Below are 25,254 nucleotides of genomic sequence, written 5' to 3' on the forward strand. Positions count from 1 at the left end.
TAGTACGTAACAGAAAGAACTACTGCTTTCAGAAAACTTCACACCAGTATTTTTTACATAAAATGTCATATAGTAACCATTCACTATCACATCATATACCATTCAAGAAATCCTAGCCCCTTCTCCTTCCTTTCTTCTAAACAGAGTACACTTAAAAGTATTTACTTCACAAAATTCAATCAACGTCAAAAAATTTTAAGAATATATCTGTATAAATTAACCCATACTTGAATTTAATCAGTAAATATAAAGAGAAGGAAAGCTGCGCTAATTGCACAACTCATATGGAAATGTTATGGACTAAATGTATTCCCCCAAAATTCTTATGTTAAAGCCCTAACGCACAAAACGATGGTAGGTGTAGATGAGGCCTTTGGGTGATAATTAGATATAGATGAGGTAATAAAGGTGGGCTCTCGTAATGAAATTATTACCCTTATCAGAGAACTCACTCATTCATTCACTTATGCCCTTCCACTTGCCTCCCCTCGCGGGACACAGGAAAAAGGTGAGACACAGCAAGAAGATGGCTGTCTGCAAGCCAAGAAAAGAGCCATGTTAGCACCCTGATCTCAGACTTCCAGTCTCCAAAACTGAGAAAACAATTTCTGTTGTTTAAGTCACCTAGTTTATAGTATTTTGTTATAGAAACCCAACTTAAAGACAGTAATTCTACTATTTCAAAGAAACAGAAACACATGAAGATGTAATTATTACAAACCAAATTATGACCTACAGAAGCCTATTTATGTATATTAAAATACCCATAATACAGAGTAAAATAGTAAAATGAGAGGTAGAAGATGGAGGCCAAGTAGGTGGATGCTGAGCCCACTTGCTTTTATCCCCAGCATGGATTTTCGGCTGATCCTCCAACAAGTAACCTGAACAATCAATGGCATCTCAGCTGATAAGAATTTCCAAAGTCAAGGAGTACAGAGGATGCTTTGACTGTTCGGTAAGAGATTTTATAAGTTGAGGAAGAAATGCCCTGTGGAAGGCACCTGCAGCAAAGGAGAGATCAGACAGAAAACACAGATTAGCTTAGTGACTCCCTCCCCTCCTGGAGCAGGGCTCCTGGTACCACACAGGGAAATCCCCAACCCTAACCGGCAGACTCAGAAGGATTCACAAAGTCTGGGGGATTTAGGCTGCACATATATAGTGAGCAGCACATCTATAGTTATAGCGCCACCAGGAGAGTTCCAGAGAGAAATTTTATCTCATAAAACTGTCAAAGGCACTGGCAGGCTGTGGACAGCCCTGACAGAGAGACTTTCTGCTTTTTGGAGAGGTGGAGCATGCAGAGCCAGCCCATGGCTCAGGGTTGCAGTGTGGGTGCAACACAGACCTTTTCAAAAGGGGGGCTGGGATACAGCTTGCACACGGAACAACTCTGCCAACAAAGAAACCAGAAGGAAAATGAAGGTTGTTCTGAGTCCAGCTAAGCAGGAAGAGCAGAAAGTAGCACACCAAAGGGACTGTGGGACCGGACCCAGCATGGCTCGCAGAACAGAGTTCAGGTCTGAGTCTCTGAGGACTAAATGGCCAGGAGCAGAGTACCTGAGATTTGTTGCAGCCAGGCAGGTCCCCTCAGAGGCAGGTGTGCCCAGCCCCCACCTGCAGATTGCAGGCTACACATATCCGTGAGATCAGGCTCAGGAGGCCCCTGCTTCATGAATATCCACAGGTGAAAGAAGAAGCTCTGAAGGAGTCCTTTCTTAACTTCTATCATACACTAAGAGCTGAGCTACGCTGGTTCCTCAGGCCCTGATCCACTGAAACCAAAAGAGCTGAGATTAGAGGCAAAGCAAGAGGAAGTCAGGGCCCCGCCCAGCCTCAGCTCTTACATAGTGCTGCCATCAGCGCTAAACAAGAAAGAGATGACCCTTCTATACAGATTGGCCCCTCTCAGGAAACAGACAGCTAATTCATAAGAAACTGTATCTTACTGGAAATAATCTGGGACAGACCAAGACATGTGGCAGGGGATGGGGAAACATCCTCACCATCTTCCCTGAAGACGGAACGGTGCCTTCCAGGGCTGACCCAGGAAACCCAGTGTCCTAAGCACCAGAGGCCCCCTCTGGAGGCAAGTGGAGGTGGTACTTGCAGTGCTCTCGGACATTAGATGAACCAGTCCAGAGCCCTGTGCTGATGGAATTGCCTGCAAGGACGAACTGAAGGAGCCAACCAAGCCAGAAGGACAGAGCCACAGACTGGACCACTTGTAGTCTCAAACAGGCTGCCTAGGGCTAGACTAGGACTCCATCTGATATAAGGGGCGGATCCAGAAAGAGAACGGAGTGGCATACACTAGACTCTGCTGATACAAATTACACCTTGGTCTTCTTCATTATTTGCATTATTTTTTTCTCCGGCACAGCCTTTTAACCATTTTTCTTTTTATTCAAGTTGTTCTTATTACTGCACTATGTTTTTACTTTAGTTTTATTTCAAACCTCATATGTTACTCCTCCCTTTTCTCCTCCAATCAAAATACATAGGATAGCTGTATGGATAAGAAAACACAGCCCGCAAGAGACACCAGGATCAAAGGATCTACACAGGCTGAAAATGAAGAGATGAAAAAAAGTATTTGCAAAATACCATGAATAAAAAAAAAACTGTTATAGCAATACTTAGACCAAATAAACTTTAAAACAAAGGCCATAACAAGAGATGAACAAAGTCAGTACATAATACTTAAGGGAGTAGTCCTATAAGACGATATAACCCTTGTAAACATATATGCACACAACATAAGAGCACATAAATATATAAGGAAAATTTTGGGAGACTTGAAGAAAGGTATCGACAGCAACACAGTTACGATAGGGAATTTTAACACCCTCCTGTCAACAATGTATAGATCTTCCAAACAAAAATCAACAAGAATATTTTGGCATTGAATGACACTCTAGATCGAATGGACTTAATTGATATATACAGAACCTTTCATCCCAAAGAAGCAAAATATACATTCTTTTCAAATGCACATGGAATCTTTTCAAAGATAGACCACATTAGGTAGGACACAAAAAAAGGCCTCAACAAATTCAAGAAAACTGAAATCATATCAAGCATCTTCTTGGATCACAATGGCAAAAAACTCAAAAACATTCGAATACATGGAGAGTGAGTAACATGTTATTAAATAATAAATGGATTAACAATGAGATCAAAGAAGAAATCAAAGAGAATCAGGAAAAAAAAAAAATGAAAATGAACATACTACCCAAAACTAAGGGACACAGCAAAGGCAGTCTTGAGAGGGAAGTTCACAGCAATACAGGCCCACCTAGAAAACGATAGAAAAATCTCAAATAAACAACCTAACCCTACATCTACAAGAACTAGAACAACACCAAAGCCCAGAGAGAGTAGAAGGAAGGAAATAATCAAGATCAGAGCAGAATTAAATGACAGACATTAAAAAGAACTCAAAGGATCTATGAATCCAGGTACTGGTACTATGAAAGCTAAACAAAATTGACAAACCTTTAACCAGACTTATGAAGGAAAAAAAGGAAGGGCCCAAATATATAAAATCAGAAATGAAAGAGAAGTTACAACTGATACCACAGAAATAGAAAGGATTGTAAAATTAGTATGAATAACTATATGCCAAGAAATGGGGACAACCTGGGCAAAATGGATACATTCTAGAAACATATAATCTTCTAAATCTGAATTCACAAGAGGCAGAAAGCCTGAATAAACCAATAACAACTAGTGAAATTGAAGCAGTAATCAAAATACTCCTGGCACACAAAAGCCCTGTGCTGGATGGCTTCACGGGCAAATTTTACCAAACATTTAGGAAAGAATTAACTCCTATCCTACTCAACTTATTCCAAAAAAATTCAGGAAGAACTCTTTATACAAGGCCAGTATCATCCTAAGTCCCAAATCAGGTGAAAACACAACAAAGAAAGAAAATTAGAGGCTAATATCTCTGATGAACATACATGCTGAAGTCCTCAACAAAATTATGACAATCCAAATCCAGCAATACATTAAAAAGATCATATACCATGAACAAGTAGGATTAATCCCAGGGATGCAAGCAGGGTTCCACACGATCATATCGACAGATGCTGAAAAACCATTTGATAAAATCCAGCATCCATTTATGATAAAAATACTCAGCAAAGAATAGAAGGAGCACACCTAAACACAATAAAGTCCATATACAAGAAACCTCTGCCAACATCATACTCAATGGGCAAAAACTAAAAGTTTCCCCTTAATTCAGGAACAAGACAAAGGTGTCTGCTTTTCATCAGTCTTATTCAACATAGTACTGAAAGTTCTAGTCATGGTGATCAGACAAGAAAAAGAAAAAAGGCATCCAACTTGGAAAGGAGGAAGTAAAACTATCATTATTTGCAGATGACATGACAAGTACGCAGAAAACCCTACAGTTTCTACCAAAAAATTACTCAACCTATAAGCAAATTTGGCAAAACAGCAGGATACAAAGTCAATATTCAGAAATTGATGGCATTTTTGTACACCAACAATGAACTATCAGAAAGAGATTAGGAAAAAAATCCAATTTACTATAGCAATAAAAAAAAATAAAGTAACTAGGGATAAATTTAACCAAGGAAATAAAAGACCTGTACTCAGAAAACTATAGAACACTGAAGAAAGAAATGGAGGAAGACATAAATGAATGGAAGCATATACTATGTTCACAGATTAGAAGAATTAACATTATTAAAATGTCCATACTACCCAAAGCAATCTATAGATTCAATGCAATCCCTATTAAAAAACCAATGGCATATTTCACAGGTCTAGAACAAATATTTCATAAATTTATACAGAACCAACAGAGACCCTGAATAGCCTCAGCAATCCTGAGAATGAAGAATAAAGAGGATCAAAATAAATGATATCAAACTAACTACAAAGCCACTGTAATCAAAACAGTATGGGACTGGCATAAGAACAAGACACACAGATCAATGGAACAGAATAGAGAGCCCAGATAAACCTATATCTCTTTGGTCAATTAATATTTGACAAAGGTGGCATGAGCGTAAAATGTAGTAAGAGCTTCTTCAAAAATGGTAAATGGTTTGGGAGAACTGGACTGGTACATGCAAAAAAAGGAAACTAGACCACCAACTCACACCATACACCAGAATAAACTCAAAATGGATAAATGATTTAAATATATACCATAATACCATAAAAGTCCTAGCAGAAAACATAGGCAGTAAAATTTCAGATATCCCATGTAGGAATATTTTGCCAATATGGTACTCACTCTCTATATCACAGTTCACTTATTGTGGCCTCACTTTATCGTGGGATTTTAAAAAATATTATATTTAATTATTTATCGAGGATTTTTCGCTATATTGCGGGATTTTGCAGTACTGTATACGTATGTTGTTAAAGTTACATAGGTTTAAAAGTGTAGAATATGTTTAAGAACATAAGTAGTGTTCACAAAAGCGTGGAAAAGGTTAATAAGGGAGTGGGAAAGGTTAAAAAGGGACTGGGAATGATTTATAAGTGTGTGGGAAGGGTTTATAAAGCCTTAAAATATATATAAATACTAAAATAAATGTAAGGTTCCTACTTTGCGGATTTTCACCTACAGCGGAGGGTGGAGGGGGTGTCTAAAACGTAATACCCGCGATAAGTGAGAGAATACTGTATATCTCCTAGGGCAAGGGAAAGAAAAGGAAAAAAATAAACTAATGGGACTACAACAAATTAAAAAGCTTCTGCACAGCTAAAAAAACCAACATCAAAATGAAAAGGGAAACAAGTCTATGGGATAACATAATTGCCAACAATAAGGGCTTTATCTACAACATACATAAAGAACTCATACAACTCAACACCAACAAGACAAGCAATCCAATTAAAAAGTAGGCAAAGGACCTGAATAGACACTTCTCCAAGGAGAATATACAGATGGCCGATAGACATTATGATAAAATGCTCAACATCACTAGACATCAGAGAGATGCAAATTAACACCACAAAAAGATATCACTTCACACTTACCAAAAAGGCTATCATTAAAAATCAACAAACAACAAGTGCTGGGAAGGATGTGGAAAAAACAGTGCCATGATGCACTGTTGGTGGGAATGCAGAGTGGTGCAGCAACTGTGGAAAAATGTGGAATTTTCTCAAAAAACTGAAAATGGAACTGCCTTTTGACCCAGTGACTCTACTGCTGGGAATAGACCCTGAAAATCCTGCAACACCAATTCAAAATAACCTATGCACCCCTATGTTCATAGCAGCGCATGTACAAAGCCAAGGGCTGGAAACAGCCTAAGTGCCCACCTGTAGATGAGTGGATCAAAAAATTGGTACATTTACACAATGAAATATTATGCAGCAGAACGGAAGAAAGAACTCCTACATTGTGACAGCATGGATGGAACTGGAAACTAATATGCCGAGTGAAATAAGCCAGTTGGTGAAAGACAATAACCATATGATCTCACTTACAAGAGGAATCTAATGAACAAAATAAACTAATGAGCAAAACAGAACCAGAGGCGGACTTCCGGCCAAGATGGAGGCTTAGACGGACACGCTAGGTCTCCCTCTACAACTAGAGAGGAATACAACTACTTCAAAACAAAGGATAACTAGAAATTCCAGAAAATAAAACTACACGGAAGCCCAACATATGAAGTTATAAACCAGCGGTGCCATTTGGGCAGGTAAGAGTTAAAGAGGGCAGCGCTGTTTGCGGTCGCACCTGGAGCGGCGGGGCGGCGAAAAATCCCAGCGGCAGTCAAGCCCCAGGCGGTGCGCGACCCCAGCGCTGGGGAAAGCAGCCACCGCATCGCCTTGAACAGTGAGGCCCAGGGGGGCGGGAGGACGGATCCGGGTCTCCTAGCTGAATAACTGTGTGAATCCATCTTGGACCCCCGCCCCCAAAGAAAGCACCACAGGGCTGCGAAATAGGTCGCAGACAGGCGCCGGTCGCTGAATTGTGACGCGTACACAGGCACTGCCTCTTACAGCCGGCCCAAGAAAACAAAACGCATCTGTCAAAATGAGGCAGACAACTATAGAAATCCCCGTGGCACAGCTCACCAGGCAACAGATAGAGAACCTGACAGATGAACAGATAAGAAACCTGTCAGAGGCTCAGTTCTGGGCCATTGTTATCAGGTGGCTTACAGAATTCACAAAAGAGCAGGAAAAAGATAAGAAGCGAAAAACATTCATAACGAAAGGAACAAAACCACATACGAGACAGATGGTGAGGAAAAAAAATCCAGAGTTCATTTCAACAAACTAGAATATGGAGAAGGAACAAGCAGTCAACCAATGCAGAGAGAGGAAATGGGAAGCAACAATGAGAGGATCAGAAACCTCTGGGACAGCTATAAAAGGCCCAACATAAGAATCATTGGTTTGCCAGAGACCGAGGAAGATGAACTAGAACTTGAAAAATTGAGTGAAAATATAATAAAGGAGAACTTCCCAGACTTGGGGAAGGGAATAGACTTGCAGGTCCAGGAAGCAAGGAGAGTTCCCAAGAGACTGGACCCAGGGAGAACCACTCCAAGACACATTATAATCAAAATGTCAAAAATTAAAGATAAAGAGAGAATCTTAAAAGCAGCAAGAGAGAAGAAAAGAATTATGTACAAAGGGGTCCCAATTAGACTATCAGCTGACATCTCAAGGGAGACCCTACAGGCAAGAAGAGACTGGCAAGAAATATTCAAAGTAATGAAAATCCAAAACCTACAACCACGAATACTCTATCCAGCGAAATTGTCATTCAGAATAGAAGGACAGAGAAAGTGTTTCCAGGACAAAATAAAACTGAAAGAGTTCATTAGATCCAAACCACTGTTATATGAGATGTTAAAGGGACTGGTTTAAAAAACAGAAGCTAGGGAGATGAAACAAAGGCAAATTAAACAGGCAACGAGAGTGGAAAAGGAACTGTGGGTACGGGAAGCATACTGGGGGGAGGTCAACAGGGAGGGGGAGTGGGGAGAGGGAGGGAGATGATATAGGAATTGGGGATCATGGTAGGAGGGAATGGAATAGACGGAGAGAGGTTGGGAGGAACTGTATGCACAACTAATGGACATAATCTAAAAGGGGGGGACAACTGGAGGGAGGGGGGCCACCGGGTGGAGGGGAGCAGAGGGAAGGGAAATTGGCACAAATGTAATATTTTAATCAATAAAACACATTAAATCTGAAAAAAAAAAAAAAAAAAAACAGAACCAGAGGCATGGAAACATGGAACAGACTGACGATGGCCAGAGAAGAGTAGGAAATGGGATAATGGTGGAAAGGGGAAGGGACTAGTCAAAGAGCATGGACAACGGTGTGGGGATTGACCTGGGAGTGTGGGACGGGCTCGGCAGAGGAGCACATTGGGAGAAGAATTGAAACTGTAATAAAATAACAATAATAAATTTAAAAAATAAAAATTTATTGTCATATAAAGCATGTTCTCGGATCACAATGGCAAAAAAACCCTCAAACATTCAACTACATGGAGAGTAAATAACATGTTATTAAATAATGAATGGGTTAACAATGAGCTCAAGGAAGAAATCAAAGAGAATCAAAATAAAATGAAAATGAACACACAACCCAAAACCTACGGGACTGAGCAAAGGCAGTCCTGAGAGAAAAGTTCATAGCAATACAGGCCTACCATAGACTGGAGGGTTATCAGAAGGGAAGGGCAAGGGAGAGAATGGGGGAAAAGGTGCAGGGATCAAGAAGCATAACTGACAGGTACAAAATAGACAGGGGGACATTAAGAATAGTAAAGTAAATGGAGAAGCCAAAGAATGTATGTGTGACCCATGGACATGAACTGGGGGGATGGGGTGGAGGGGCAAGGGCATGCTGGAGGGAAGGGAGGTACCGGGCAGAGGGGGACAAAGGGGAAAAAAAGAAAATTGGGACAACTGTTAATAGCATAATCAATAAAATAATAATTAAAAAAATAAAATAAAATACATACATCAGTCTCATCACTTATCTGCTTCAAATTTTATGCCTTTGCAAAATTAAAATTACCAAACTTTTTCAGCCTTTGAGGTCACCGGAAAATAAAAAATTATAAATATTAAGGGTAAATCAAGTCACCTGTCTTACTGACTCTTCCAGTAAATATCTCCAAATACAGTTTTTAAATTATAAACCACCACACCCAACCAACCTCTACTTGCCATTATCCTTTGTCCCAGAAAATTATGTTGTCAGTGCTTAGAAGGTTATATATGGTGTGCCACAGAAGGGCTGAACAGGTACATGAGGTTGGTCTAAGCAATATAATAGTATCAGAAATTACAGAAATGAGAGTGATAATAAGATTCCTACTAAATGCATAGTTTCAAATTCTAATAGTGGTTTTGAAAGGATCTTAAGTCAGAATACCTGAGTTTAAATCCCAATCCTGTCACTCAAGACTGGACAAATTATTTAAGTTCATAAACCTCAGTATCTTCACTTTTAAAAAGATACACCTACTTCAGAAAGTAGTTGTAAAGGTTAAATTAGGACAGGCTGTGAAACATCTGATAGTATCTGGCACAAAGTAAAATCCTTTTAGGAAGAAAAAGGAATGCTAATCCAAAACAGAAGTTCCTGTGAAAATTCTAGTCCCTTAGACACAGATCACTATTTCAGTAGCAGCGCATGCAAGAAATAACATTAGGAAAAGGAAAAGAAAATCTGAAAGGGTTAATAATACTGAAGAGGTCCAAGCCCCTTTAGGGAGTCTTGACAAATCACGAGGAGACCGAATGAGAAAGGATAATGTACTGCGTACCTGAAAATGTCTAAGTTATAGCAAAAAAATAAATAAAAGAGATGAAGCAAAGCTGTGGCAAGCAAAATAAATGGCTAGCTCATTCTTAAACATTAAGTTAGCGACAATTTTTTTTAGTTCGATTCCCCTGGCTAGGCATCAAACCCTTTGAGTGTCATGTGTAATTGCTAAAATGCCAGGCTATTTTGCTGAGAAATGCAGAGTTCATGAAAAATGTCTATAAAAAATTATTCACAATAATTTGCTGAAAATTTCACAACATATAGTAAATACACTCTTATTTTGTAAGCAGTGTTCTTTGATGCAATTTAGCAAAAAACATTGCGTTAAAATTATAACAATTATTTTAGAAAAAATACTTTCCTTAAATATGGCTTTTGAAGTATAATATATGGCATAATATAAATCCTATGATTATAATTTGAAAAAACACATAACAACATGGATAACAAGCTAGTATGCCAAATATTGCATAAATTTTTTTTAAATAATTTATTTATTTATTTATTTATTTTTAGAGAGAGGAGAAAGAGGGAGAGAAACATCACTGTGTGGTTGCCTCTCACTTGTGCCCCCAACTGGGGACCTGACGTGCAACCTAGTCACGTGCCCTGACTGGGAATCGAACCAGCAACACTTGATTCGCGGGCCAACGCTCAATCCACTGAGCCACAGCAGCCAGGTATTGCATAAATTTTTGAAAAAAAAAACAAACTTCAAAACGTACAAAAAGAATGAACACAAACGGCATTCACACTAGAGACATATTATCAATAGATAGAACCAGTGAAAAAGTTTATGAACAAAAATGAAATGCAAAAATAAATTTAAAAATGTTTATATATTAACATTTGTGGCTACTGATACATCTTGGGTGAAGCCCTTCGTCATATCTCACTCATACTGTACTCAACCTGATTTTTCTTTCCGGTGTTGAGCACTCCTTACACAGTCTTAACTTTCTTTCTGGAAGCATCTTTATGCCACATACGTGAGAGGGACCTGGTGGATGTTCTTCATTGCTGGATTTGTTAACAGTGTCTCTAACCTCATGCCATTCTCTGGCAAGCTCTTCTATTATGGAGGTGCTGAAGTTCAATTATGACATTGGTTTGTTACCACCCCAAAAATCTTCCTTATAAAGAATGTATGCATTCAGCAGCATTCTTGATAATACATTGAACACAACCTTCTTCCAATACTTTAGTGTTCTTCCTTCATCCAAATACATGTAAAGCCATCGTATCAGATGTGTCTATGCCTCCCATGAATCGGTTATATTTCAATATGATATCTGGCTTGGAAATTGGTGTCATATTTCTTTCTGATGCTCTTTGACACTGTTGGACCTGAATAAGAGCTAAGAAGCAATACCTGCTTTCCTTGAGATTTCCTTTCCCTAAACCCACACAATCACAGGAAGGCATTTCTAACAAATCTTACCTTTCCCACAATGAACTTTTGTAGAATCTGGTGAGGGAGAAATTTTCAATTCCTACAAAGTGTTCCTGTAATGTATGTCCCTACTGAGTAGAGGTACCTAGCCAGGGGAACCGAACTAAAAAAATTTGTTGCGAAAGATGTGGTAACCTTTATTTGTATAATTTCCTATGGTGAGCAATTTAGTTACTATAGCATAGGCCAAACCATGTTTTTTCACATCATCTTTGTATTACTTTTTGCTCCAAGGTAAGCATAGAATACAAGACAGTAATTTGAAACTGCATCACACATCATCCAAAATTTTACTCCCCGGAGATGATGGTGTTTATTTGGCAAGTACTGCAATAATCTGCTGTGACTTTTGGTACTAACCAAACTCTCATCAATGCTCAATTGTTGGTGGGGAGTATAGTAATGCCGAAAGATACGATTGGCGTGATCAATTATTGGCTGAAATTTAGCACATGAGTCATAAGATGAATTATCAGAAGTGGGGATTTTGGAATTGTCTACAAGATGAAAAAACCTCATCAATAACTGAAATCGGTTACGAGAGAACATGTGCCAGAACCAAGGAGTTGACAAAGATTTCTTTTTCAGTCAGTAGCTGTACATGCATGGTTCAGTAATTATGCCCATGTTCAGTATACAAACTATCAAAGCTTTTATTTCTGCAACTGTCGTTGGTTTACAAGAACTCACTCTAGAATTAGGGGATAAGTTTCTGTGTGACTGAAGGTACCGTAGTGCATATCTGTTGATTTCGGTTACCATCAGCTTCAGCAGCACTTCAGTTAAGAAGAGATGAAAATAAGCAATTAGCTTAGAATCAGTCGAGGGGGTATGCTTCAAACATGGAAGCTCTGCAAACTAATCTTGAAGTTGTGTTGTGTCCTGCCCATCTGCATCCCTCTCAACCCAACAGCTTTCACTAGCATCACTTTCAGAAGAAGATGGTTCATTTTCACCTTCACTTACTTCATCTTCAGATGAACTGCTTTCAAGATCACTTATCACAAAAGTGCTGTCACTCGATTCATCACTGATCAATGTTGAAACTTCTTCATGCAGTTTCCTTTCTCTTCACTGGGGGACTCATTTTCAGTTTTCCTATAAATGTCATTCCAATATAAAAAAGCACGGGCACAAAATGAATGAATACTGGCCCTAAGAATCGTATAAGATCACTCCCTGGCTGCAGTTCAACTGAATCCCTTCTTCATCTACGACTCTCGAAAGCAGTCTTGCTCTTGCAGCACAAAAGAATGATCCATTCCAGTATGATAAGAATATCGCTTCACCCGGAGGATACCAACTTTTGATACTTTTTATTCAAAGCAGAAGTGTGTATTTACCGCAAACACCATCAGGCAGTGGTGACATCCGGATCTGCTCTGAGGCAGAGAGACTAACCTTTGTTGTGTTTACAGCCTACTAGAGGGGGATACCCTGAGAGCCAATGCAGCACTTCGCATTCCCCTCATTCGGAAAGGCTGACTCACTGTCAGAGGGTATCAGGTCCTCATCTCTCCAGATGAAGGGGTCAAATGTTTCAAGGACGCTCTGTGATTCCCTCGCTGGTGAAATGGACCTAAGATGCAGCACTTCACATTTCCTCAGTAAACAATGTCCCCTCATTGGAAAGACTGACTCACTGTAAGATCGTATAAGGTCCCCCACTCTATATCATATCCATATTCAGGTTCCTCTCTCTCCCTATGAGGTGGTCAAATGTCTCAAGGACTCTCCGTGTTTCTGTCGTGAGAGCAATAAACCTACTCTGCTGAAACACCGGAAAAAATGCTAACGCTATACCATGAAGCAATGAAAATGTCCATTAACAAAAGCTTCCTTATCATGCACACTGCATAAAGTTTTGACGATTACTGCAAAGATAAATGAAATTAAAAGGACCGTTTAAAAAGTAAAAATTATAACAATGTGTCAGTATTTGAACAAGTGTAAAAATCTGAAATTTGGATCAACATGAGAAAAAGTTATATCAATATATAACCTGAGTACAAAAAAAGAGAGTAAAACATAAAATAATAATTATTCTATTGTTATTTACATTTATAGCCATCGAAAAAAAGAGTCGCTGGGAGCAACGCTGGCACTCAAAGGGTTAAAAAGTTTAATGAGACTTAGGAAGTGTTAAACAGATCACTACAACTAATCAATCTATTTTCATCATTAGAATTTAATTTCAGTAAACAAAACTTTTAAGCATCAAAAAATATTAATGTTATTTTTACTACTAATAATTTTTATTTTTCATATCGCAATGTATAAACAAAGTAAGGAATCTTAAGATTTATGGAATGCGTATTTCACAAAAACTGGGAAAAAATGTTGTTATCCACATAATCAGCTGAGAAGCTTAAGAAAAAGAGGGCTTAGGTAAGTAACCAGTTCCATCATAGTCATTCAAAAAGGTTATAATAAAACTAGAATTTTAACCAAGACTGTTTTCTAAGCTAGTGTCAAGAAGGTTATGAGAGACAAGAAAGACATACACAGTTCCAAGTGTGTCTTCTCTGTACCATGGAGCCTCTCGATAAAGCTTCCCCCTCCCCCAACAAAGTCAGGCTGATAAACAGCCCTATTTGCAATACCAACATAGAAGGCACTGAGAGCACTTTTACTATTATTTTATATGATTACAAATTTGAGACAAGTTAGCTGGTATTTACTTTACATTCAATGGTGTTCTCGAATATATTCAACATATTTAGTAGCAATAGCATTTGCAGGCATATTAACACAAGTGCCTTTTTTATAAACCCAGACAAGCACTGCCAAACCTAGGCAGATTGCTGTGGGTAAAACCAGAGTGAGCAAAGGTAAGGATCTAAACATATCTGAGGACCAAGTAAAAATGAAGATCTAAAATACATTTTCACGTTCATTAGGTATTTTTAAAATATGCTTTCACAAAACTACCTGATAAGGAAGGTAGTTTCACAAACCCCAAAAATAAATGGGTGAGGAAAAACGACAGTCACATGCTATACCAAGACTTAGGCAAGAGAAAGCAGAGAAAAGTCATGGTGTACCTGAAGGGACTAGGAATGAACAGGAAAACCACAAAATAACCAAGAGGTATTCGACACCGTGCAAGACAATTTGGGAACAGCAGCTGAAAGTAAGATGGGTTCTGCCTACTCCAGTAGTGAGCTAATATAGAAGAGACCTGCAGGAAAGGGAGAAGCCACCTTCCTTCCACAAGCTCTTGAAAGAGGCCCATCAGACTCCCATCCAGAGGTGACCCCACAATGAGAAAGGGAACAATAAAGGTGAAAGAAAGGACAAGGTGCAAATGACAGTAGAAGCAGAGAAGAAAGCCTGGAAATTTCAGAAAGCAAACTGCCATGTTCTTAAACACTTCACAAAAACAATGAAAAAGAGCTCTGTTTAGTTAGAAAAGATACTCAGAACCATACCTCCTCCTCAAAGTTCAAGAAAACTAATTTCATGTAAAAACACACGACAAAAACATATCATGGTCAAATCCAATATGAAGTTATAAGACAAAAGGAGAGTAAGAAGCAGAACAGTGCTACAGACAACAAAAGGAAGCTAGAAATTCAACTTGTTCAAAATCAGATCACAACTGTATGAAACGATCTCAAAAATGAGCTAAAGACAGAAAATGATACAAGTCAGAATAAAAGAAACTGAAAATGAAGCGATAAAATTCGGTAAAGAACTTGAAATAAAAGAAAAAAATTACTGGCTCCGGCCAGGCAGCTCATAAGGCAGTGGTTCACAACCTGTGGGTGCGACACCTTTGGGGGTCAAAGGACCATTTCACACAGGATTGCCTGAGACCATCAGAAAACATATATATAGACTTCCGGCCAAGATGGAGGCTTAGACGGACATGCTCGGTCTCCCTCTACAACTACAGAGAAATACAACAACCTCAAAACAAAAGATAACTAGAAATTCCAGAAAATAAAACTACACGGAAGTCCAGCCTATGAAGTTATAAACCAGCGGCGCTTGTCGGAGAGGTAGGAAGAGCGAAAGGGGGCGGTGCTGTTTGCAGTAGCACCAAGGACAGCAGCAGGGAGAGCAATTCTGGCTGCAGTCGAGCCACAGCAGCTCCCGACCCCAACGCTGGGAAAGGCAGCCACCGCATTGCCTCGGACGGTGAGGCCCAGAGTGGGGGAGGACGACCCGAGTCTCCCAGCAGAGAATAACGGCAGGAATCCATCTTGGACCCCCGCCCCCACACAAAGCACCACAGCGCGGTGAAATAGGTTGCAGATAGCCACTGGTCGCTGGGTAGTGACGACAAAGGGCCACAACACGGTGAAAAAGGTTGCAGATCGCCACGGTCGCAGCATTGTGACGAGTACACAGGCACTGCCCCCTATAGCCGGCCCAAGAAATGAAAACTCAAATCTGTCAAAATGAGGCGGACAACTATAGAAATCCCAGTGGCGCAGCTCACCAGGCAACAGATGAAGAATCTGACAGATGAACAAATAAGAAACCTGTCAGAGGCTCAGTTTAGAGCCATTGTTTTAAAGTGGCTTACAGAATTAACAAAAGATTTGGAACAAGACAAGAAAGGATTGAAAACCACTTATACTTAAAAGAACAAACACACATATGAGACAAATGGTGAGGAAATAAAATTGAGAGTTCAAATCAACAAACTGGAACATAGAGAAAGAACAAACAGTCAACCAGTGCAGAGAGAGGAAACAGGAAGCAAGGAAAGTGAGAAGAGGATCAGGAACCTCTGGGACAGCTACAAGAGATCGAACGTAAGAATTATAGGATTGCCAGAGGGTGAAGAAGAAGAACTAGAAATTGAAAAATTAAGTGAAAATATAATAAAGCAGAACTTCCCAAACTTGGGTAAGGAAATAGACTTACAGGTCCAGGAACCACAGAGAGTTCCAGAAAAACTGGGCCCAGGGAGAACCACTCCAAGACATATTATAATCAAAATGTCAAAAATTAAAGATAAAGAGAGAATCTTAAAAGCAGCAAGAGAGAAGAAAAGAATCATGTTCAAAGGGGTACCAATTAGACTACCAGCTGACTTCTCAAGGGAGACCCTGCAGGCAAGAAGGGACTGGCAAGACATATTCAAAGTAATGAAAATCCAAAACCTACAACCACGAATACGCTATCCTGCGAAATTGTCATTCAGAATAGAAGGGCAGAGAAAGTGCTTCCAGGACAAAATAAAACTGAAAGAGTTCATTAGATCCAAACCACTATTATATGAGATGTTAAAGGGACTGGTTTAGAGAAAGGAGGATCAAAACTATGAACACTAAATTGAAAACTGCAACACAAGAACCAACAACAGAAGCTAGGGAATTGAAACAAAGGCAAAATAAATAGGCAACAAGAGTGAAAAAAGAACTATAGGTATGGGGAACATATCGGGGGGAGGTCAGCAGGGAGGGGTAAGGGGGTAAGGGAGGGAGATGGTACAGGAATAAAGAAGCATAGTAGGAGGGAATGGAGTAGACAGGAAGAGGTTGAGAAGAACTATATGCACAACCAATGGACATGGACTAAAAGGGGGGGACAACTGGAGGGAGGGTGGCCACCAGGTGGAGGGGGGCCACCGGGTGGAGGGGAGCAGAGGGAAGGAAAATTGGGACAACTGTAATAGTATAATCAATAAAACATATTTAAAAAAAAAGAAAACATATATATAATTCCATATTGTTTTTGTGATTAATCACTATGCTTTAGTTATGGTTGGGGGTCACCACAACACGAGGAACTGTATTAAAGGGCCGCGGAATTAGGAAGGTTGAGAACCACTGTCATAAAGCATCATCCCAATACGCCAAGGTTGTGAGTTAGATCTCCCAGTCAGGGTACATACCAGAAGCAACCAATGATTGCATCAATAAGTGGAACAACAAATCCACATTTCTCTCCCAACCCTCCTCACTGTACTCTCTCTCTCTCTCTCACTAAAATCAATAAATTTTTTTAAAGAAAAAAAATTACATCAAGAAATAAAGATGAAACTAAAAAGTACACAAGAGCAAATAAACACAGCAGATAATACAGTAAGAGTCCTTCAAAGGAGAAATTTTTAAAAATCAAAATGGAATTAAATTATAATTTTCAATTTGAAAGACACTGTTGAGAATGAAGACAAGCCACACAGTGGTACCAACTCATATGTCAGATAAAAGACATGTATCATAATATATAAAGAACTCTAAAACCCAAACAGAGAGAATAACCACGTTTTAAAATGGGCAACGACTTGGAACAATTCACCAACAAAGATATACAAATGGCAAATAAATGCAATAAAAGGTGCTCAGCATCATTAGTCATTACGTGACCAGAAAATAAAACCACTTTGCAATATGTACCTGCTAGAGAATGGCTAATGTAAAAAAGACTGACTGACCATATTAAGTGCTGGAAAGGATGTGGCAAAACTGAACTCAACTCCCATAATGACAGTGGAAATGCAAACTGATAAAATCATTCTGAAAAACTGTGGCAGTTCTTTAAGAAATAAACATATACCTACCATATAATTCAACCATTCCGCTTCTGGGACTTTTATCTTAAAGAATGTATGTGTCCATGGAAAGATTTGCACACAAATGTCCAGAGCAACTTTTTTTATAATATAAAAACCTGGATACCCAAATATCCATCAACAGGCAAATGTATAAAAAATTGTTGTATTTTCAAAACAAATACTCAAAAATAAAAAAGGAGTGAAGAGTTGATAACTGTAACAACATTGGCTCAATCTCAAAATAATTATGTTGAGTCGAAGAATCATTTTCCTGAAATTAAAAAAAAAAAATCTGAAAAACTTGAAAATACATATTGAAAAAGTACGCCATATTCTGAGTATACTAACTCAAAATCCCAAGCACTAAGACATAGTTTAGAAAAGTTAGTGCACTTTAAAGAAAAAGAAAACTCCTTTGTAAATCTAGGCAAAAAGAGTAGGTGGTTTATCAAGTAAGGAAAATCAGATTATCGTCAGATTCTGACAGTAACTTAAATTGAGGAAAGCAATGGAATTAACATATTTAAGCTACTCAATGGCAAAATGTGAAACAATGATTTTATTTTTAAATTGACCTTCAAGAAAAAAGGGCAAAACACACAACTCCCTAACTATTGTTCCTAAGAGCCCTGCCTAAAGATCTACTGGAGAATGACCTTCAGACAACCAAACTGACTATAGAGACACTGACATAAGGACTAGTGGTGAGCATTACATGCTGTAAAACTAAGAGTAAATGATGATTAAAAGAGAGACCTACATGCTCAACTAATTTTTTTTTAATGGTGGCTAGAAATTGGGAGAATATATGTAAAAATTTTTTAACAATTTTAGTAATTATATTGGTGGTATGTATGCTAGATTATAATCAATATTTATGGGATATCCTAATTCTACTACTGCGCCTAAGAACCAGGATTTTTGATGTGTAAGTAAAAACAAACAAAAACATATAGTCATAATTTTGAATTGGAAGTATCAGTATAAATCAGGAAGTATTTTATCTAGTTCTGTCCACTAAAGAGGCTAGAAACAATGACTAACTCAAGAATAATAAGCATCTCTAGTACCCAGATTGTAGACCTGAAAACTCCATTTCCCACTAAAAGATGACATGGCTTCTTCGGAAATGGTTGATTCCAGTTCTGAGGAAGGAAATGAACTTAGAACATATTCTCATACCAGAGCTAAGGATGCTATCAAAGACTACTAGGCCTAAGTCAAAAGACTCTAGAACCAATTGGGAGAGGTTCTCACTGGCCAAAGATGAGATGATTTGACCATAAAAAAAAAGAAAAAGGCAACCAAAACCCATCAAATTATTTAAATTCATGATTAAAACGCACCTCATGTTTCTGTTTATTGGACAAATAATACTGTTAGAAGCTGTGACCTTTGGGAAAGTGCTGCTCAAGGAAATGTCCCATTTTCAGAAGTTAACTTTTTCAACATAAAAAGAACTTTTTTGAAGTGGCCAAAAATAAAATCTCCCTCTTCATTTTGGTACCCCATGTTTGCCATCTTCCCCAACTTCCTAGAATAGATGTTTACAGGTAGTTTTTAATAGACTAGGAAGGATAATTGTTACAACGCTCTTTAATTTTCCATCAACCTCCTCCTCAGTAAGAATCCATACTTATAATTCTAAAATCTCTCTTAAGCTAAAAACATAAAGGTCATATCAATTTTTTAAAAAAGGAAAAAATAGCCTATGCTATCACTAATTTTCTAACATAAACAAAGTTTCTAGTATTTCTTCTGTTAATAATTCATCTTATCAATCAAAATAAAAATAGAACTATGCAGACTTCCGGTGAAGATGGAGGCCTAGATAGACCACACTGAGTCTCCCTCCAAAACTAAGAAGGATTACAACTACCTCAAAACTAGAGACAACCAGAAGTTCCAGAAAATCAAGCTGCATGGAAGTCCGACAAAGATACAAAGAAGAAATACTCATCCAGATAGGCAGGAGGGGCAGAGAAGATGCAGTGTGGTGGAGACAGCAGCAGGGGTGGAGGCAGCAGCAGCAGTAGCAGCAGCAGCAGCGGTGGTGGCAGGCCAGAAGAAAGCACAGTCACATGTTTTAAAAAGTAGGGAGGGACACCTGGGTAGCACTCCCAGCACCAGAGCAGATCACGCAGCTCATGGTTCCAGCACCAGGGAAAATAAAGCCCCATTGCTTCTGACTGTGCAAACCAGTAGAGTCCACTTGTTTAAAGGGTTCCCATGATCCTAGAACGTCTGCAAACCCACCCACTCTGGGAACGACGGAAGGGCCACAGCTAGAGAGGTGCCAGTCCAATACGGAAGTGGGAGAAGTGCCTAGAAAAGGGGTGAGTGCTGAGCAAACGGCACTGTTCCCTTTCAGACCCCTTCCCCACATTTAGCGCCACAACGTGGTGAAACGGATCGTCCTGTACTGACAAATACCTTGAAACGGAGCTTCCTGTGCTGACGAATACCTAAGGCTCCACTCCTTACAACGTAACAGGTGCAACAGCTCTACCTAAGACACAGAGGCAAACAAACAAAGGAAACTGTCAAGATGAGAAGACAGAGAAGTATGGCCCAAAAGAGAGAGTGGATCAAGGTTCCAGTGGGAGAACTAAGCGATGAGGAGATAGCCAACCTAACAAATGAGGAAATAGCCAACCTAACAGATGCAGTGTTCAAAACACTGGTGATAAAGATGGTCACAAGACTTGACAGATATGCTTAAGAATGGCAAACGCATAAGGGAAAAAGTGAAGGTTATTCTAAATGAAACGAGGGAAAATTCACACAAAACCAATGGTGAAGGGAAGGAAACCAGGGTTCAAATCAATGATGTGGAACATAAGGAAGAAGAAAACAGTCAACCAGTACAGAATGAGGAAACAATAATTGAAAAAAGTGAGGTGAGACTTAGGAATCTCTGGGACAACTTTAAATGTGCCAACTGCCAAACCACAGGGGTGCTAGTAGGAGAAGAAGAGCAAGAAATCGAAAGCTTATGTGAAAAAAATAATGAAGGAAAACTTCCCAAATTTGACGAAGGAAATAGACATACAAGTCCAGGAAGCACAGAGAGTCCCAACGAAGCTAGACCCTAAGTGGACCACACCAAGACACATCATAATTAAAATGCCCAAGGTTAAAGATATAGAGAGAATCTTAAAAGCAGCAAGAGAAAAGAAGAGAGTTACCTACAGAGGGGTTCCCATAAAACTATTAGCTGATTTCTCAAACAAAACTTTGCAAGCAAGAAAGGACTGGCAAGAAGTATTCAAAGTGATGAAAAGTCAAGATTACTCTATCCAGCAAAGCTATCATTTAGAATGGAAGGGCAGATAAAGTGCTTCCCAGACGAGGTAAAGCTAAAGGAATTCATCATCACCAACCCATTATAATATGAAACGTTAAAGGGACTTATTTAAAAAAAAGATGATCAACACTATGAACATTAAAATGACAACAAACTATCAACAACTGAATCTAAAAAACAAAATCCAACTAAGCAAACAACCAGAACAGGAACAGAATCATAGGTATGGGGATCATTTGGAGGGTTATCAGCTGGGAGGGGGAAGGGGGAGAAATGGGGAAATGGTTCAGGGATTAAAAAGCATAATTGGTAGGTACAAAATAGACAGGGGGAAGTTAAGAATAATATAGGAAAGGGTGAAGCCAAAGAACTTATATGCATGACCCTTCAATATGAACTAAGGGGGTTGGTACTGCTGGAGGGGGAGGTGGGTAATAGGCAGAGGGGAACAAAGGGAAAAGAAATTGGGACAACTGTAACAGCATAATCAATAAAATATGCTTAAGAAAAAAATAGAACGATGGAATTCTTATCTTTAGCAACTCATCCCTCCTAAAACATCAGGGCCCTAACTTGCTGTTCTTCAGATTTTCACTCTCTTGTTATAACCTTAAAAGTTAGACAAAGCCCTGGGTGGTGTGGCTCAATAAACTGAGTGCCAGCCTTTGAACCAAAGGGCTGCCAGTTCAATTCCCAGGCAGGGCACAGGCCTGGGTTGTGGGCCCAGTCCCCGGTTGGGGCATGCAAGAGGCAACTGATCTATGTATCTCTTGCCCATCCTCTCCCTTCTCCCTCTCTTCCCCTCTCTCTAAAAAATAAATAATTAAAATCTTAAAAAATAATAAAAAAGACCAAGCTGTTTAGCATAAATAACAGAAACTGCAAATTTCAGTATCAAAGTTAAGGCATGCCCATGCTGATTTTAAAAAAACAAAAACAAAACCCAACAACGAAAGCTAAATGCATAATAAAACTAAATGTATAAACATCACCTGCATGAATGATAAATTTTAGTTATTTTCCTAACTCAAAAGACAACCTACCACCACCAATCATTTTAATACAAAATGCTCTTAGTAAATGTACAAATAACTAATAGGGCTGGTAGAGACACTTCGTTTAAGACCTCTAGAAGGACAAAATAATTGTTCAGAAACATCAGGTTAAATTTCCCTAGCCACTTGATGATCCAGTGAGGATATTAAAAAGCTTTCTTTTTAAGAAACTTTTCACTATAAATTTACAGCCAATGTATTTTATCAAAAAGTGAAGGCAATTTGTACAGATCTGATGAGTGAAATGGAAGAGGTTTTTAAATATTTATCTCCAAATAGTTTGACATAATCTTGTGTTGACTCTGAAAGTAAAATGCTTTTCCTCCTGTTATTTATTGTAGAAAGAGGTAAGTTTGAATCAACTAGCAATTTGAAAGAAATGGTGGCAATCTAAGCATTTTTGATTTAGAGACTAATTTATTTGTGAAAGTTGGCATGTAATCATTTTTAAGCTGATCTGCATGAACACCAGTTAGTTATTTGAAATCAATTTTTAAAAATCAAATGCTCTAAGAGACTACAATGCCTTTTTCTCCAAAATGGTTCCATTTTTTTAATACAATAAATACAAGATTGAACAACACATCAGTCACATTCTTTAGTTGACGGATAATTTTAATAAAGCACCAAGGAGTTCAGCTTGTCTATATGACCACTAAAACAGAGTTTTATTTTCCTTTCTAAAATTAGGCTAATTAAGGCTACACTGCAACCATAACCACATCTTGTATGAAATGAACATTTGCTAATAAAGCCAAAGAAAGTATACATCTCTTGTTGAAGCTTACATTCTTATAGTAGACCTCAGAAATAAATTTTAAAATAGGCAAGAAGTAGGGGAGCCCAAAGAAATTCCACTTCTTACAAGACTACAAGAAAGTCACCAAAACTGCACTTGCACTGCTCTCTAGGGAATTATCTTTGCCAGAGGTGAGAACAACTCCTGCTACCCAAACTACTTACACAACATTGCAATGAAATTCATAGTTTAAGTTTCAGATTTAAAACATTTGGAAACGAGCCTAATAAAATGCTGAAAAATGCTGAGCATATGTACCAAGTTAGCTATCCTAGAAAGTTTACAGGACAGTCAAAACTGTAGTATCTGGAATTGGTCAGATAATCACCCTAACTTCTCAAGAGAACATAAAGGTAAGTGACATCTTAAACACCCACATATATAAATATGACAACAAAAGGTTGGATGTAAGATATTATGGGAAAATACCACCAATAAAAGAATCTGAAATAGAATCAAAGCCACATAATCCTGGAAATAAGCCTGTTTACGGCCAAAACAGGGTCATAAACAGAATAGCCATTTTTCCTTTCTCTGGCTCTTTCAGACTGGTAAGTTCTAAATGCACTAAAGCACAGATTTAAAAATAATAATAATAACAACAAATTTTTAAAATCCATTGCAGACCATGCAAAGTATATGTACTTAATAACTGCCTGTAATGACTGCAGCTTTACAGATTCAGTTCTTCAGAAATACACTTTTTTTTCCCCTTTCCCAAGCAATTCTGAATGTTATATAGATCAGTAGCTAGGAATACATATTTTCAACTCACATTGTTTCTCCAGTCTTGGCTACATGACAAAGAAATTGATCCAGGACAGGACAAACTTCCTTTTTCCCCCTCTTCTCAAAATCTAGATAAGGGAAGACAGAAAAGTTTTCAGTATTTCTTCTAAGTCCACCAACCATTTTCAATGCCCTCTGAAAACAAACTTTTTTCCCAGTTCTTCCTTCTATTAAGAACAAGAAAAAAAAAATTAGCCACTCAGTCTCAACTCTCCAGGTTCTACTTCCACGCGTTACTACTCTCTCCACAGTAGTTAATAAGAATCCTCCTAAAGAGGGCACTCACTTCACAAACCATCATTAATGCAAGGTTTCTCAAAGTGTGGTCCGGGGAACAACAGCATCAGACTTCATCTGAAAATCCCATTAAAATTAACGTCCAAGGCCCCACTGGATTTGTTTATCTAAGTGAAGTTCATTAAATCTGCGTTTTAAGAAACACCAGCCATTTCATGTAGCCGTCCGCCAATGATTCCAGATGTCAAAGCGTAATTCTCAGAAGGCTGAAATCAAGCCATTCTGTTCGACAACCACTCAAGCCTGTTGTTTAGAAAGCCACCGCTTTAGGACATTGATGAAATGACGACTCCAAAAGCTCTGGAAAAGGATTCCAGAAACACATTTAAAGTTGCTCTGCCGCCGCTCCCCCCTCCCCAAACCTTTCACTTTTTCCTCTTCACTCAACGTCTGGAGTGCAGGGGCCAGACGGAAAACCTCGCAGGCCTGGGAGGGGGCTGCGGGCGCAAGGGCAGTCCCCAAGCCGGGAGCAGTGCTAGGGCCCCTGCGAGAGCTTCCCGGCGCCCCTCCCCCAGCCCAGACGCCGGCGGCGCACACAAAGCCCAGGGCTAGAGGGAGGCAGCTGCTCACAGGGCTCCGACCCCTAGGGAGGTGGGAGGGGGATGGGAGCCGGGGAAGCGCACCTGCCCCCGCGCCTGGTCTGGGCCCTTGAACCCACCCGCCCGGAAGGGAGAGAGAGGGCCGCAGAGGATGAGAAGGAAGGGCGGGCAGCTACCCCCACCTTTCAGCGCCTCCTGCAGCCTCTCGACGTCCATGGCTTCCCGGAGTCCCTCGCTGCCTCCGCCTCCCTACGCGGGTCTCCGGGGACCTGAACGCCTTCCCCTACTCCCTGACGCCCTCCCCCTCCCTTGCACACACTCCGGCACGCAGACGACCAGGGGGAGGGGGAACCGAAGGGAGCCGGGGGAAGCGAGCGAGAGAACGAGACCGAGAGAACGAACACCACCCGGAGCCGCTACCACCAGCCCTCCAACATGGCGCCTGGCACGTCAGCGCGCGCACGCTCCCCGCGGCTGTCCTAGTGCCCGCCTAGCGTTCCGACCCGGAGCCGGAAAGCGCGTGCAGGCTGAAGCGTGCCGCCGCGGCGCTCTGGGCCCGTCTCGGCGGCGGTCGTCAGAGGGTGGCTCTGAAGTGCCCGAGCGACCTGAGAGAGGGATGGTCAGGGCAAGGATTTGGCGGCATACCGCTTGGTTTTTAGTCCCGGCCTCTTGCTACCTGTGTGACCTTAATCTA

At 39.7% G+C, this 25,254-nt stretch overlaps 1 protein-coding gene across 4 annotated transcripts in view; it reads right to left on the reverse strand.

Annotated features, from left to right (window-relative positions):
• The window catches only part of PPP4R2 (protein phosphatase 4 regulatory subunit 2), an 86,964-nt gene extending 61,958 nt beyond the window's left edge, over positions 1-25,006 (reverse strand). For 2 of the 4 annotated variants that reach the window (XM_090283824.1, XM_090283822.1), the window contains exons 1-2: positions 24,743-25,006; positions 23,711-23,792 (exon numbers count right to left, since the gene is read on the reverse strand). In XM_090283824.1, coding sequence (XP_090139950.1) covers positions 23,711-23,792; positions 24,743-24,776 — 116 coding nt within the window. In that variant the 5' untranslated portion in view covers positions 24,777-25,006. Of the gene's footprint in view, positions 1-452; positions 504-23,710; positions 23,848-24,742 lie in introns of those variants that run through there. The other 2 variants (XM_090283821.1, XM_090283823.1) reach the window with 2 other exon arrangements.
• Positions 25,007-25,254: the final 248 nt, after the last annotated feature.

Source organism: Furipterus horrens, unplaced genomic scaffold, assembly GCF_987537825.1.
Source record: "Furipterus horrens unplaced genomic scaffold, mFurHor1.1.pri manual_scaffold_7, whole genome shotgun sequence".
Taxonomy (NCBI): domain Eukaryota; kingdom Metazoa; phylum Chordata; class Mammalia; order Chiroptera; family Furipteridae; genus Furipterus; species Furipterus horrens.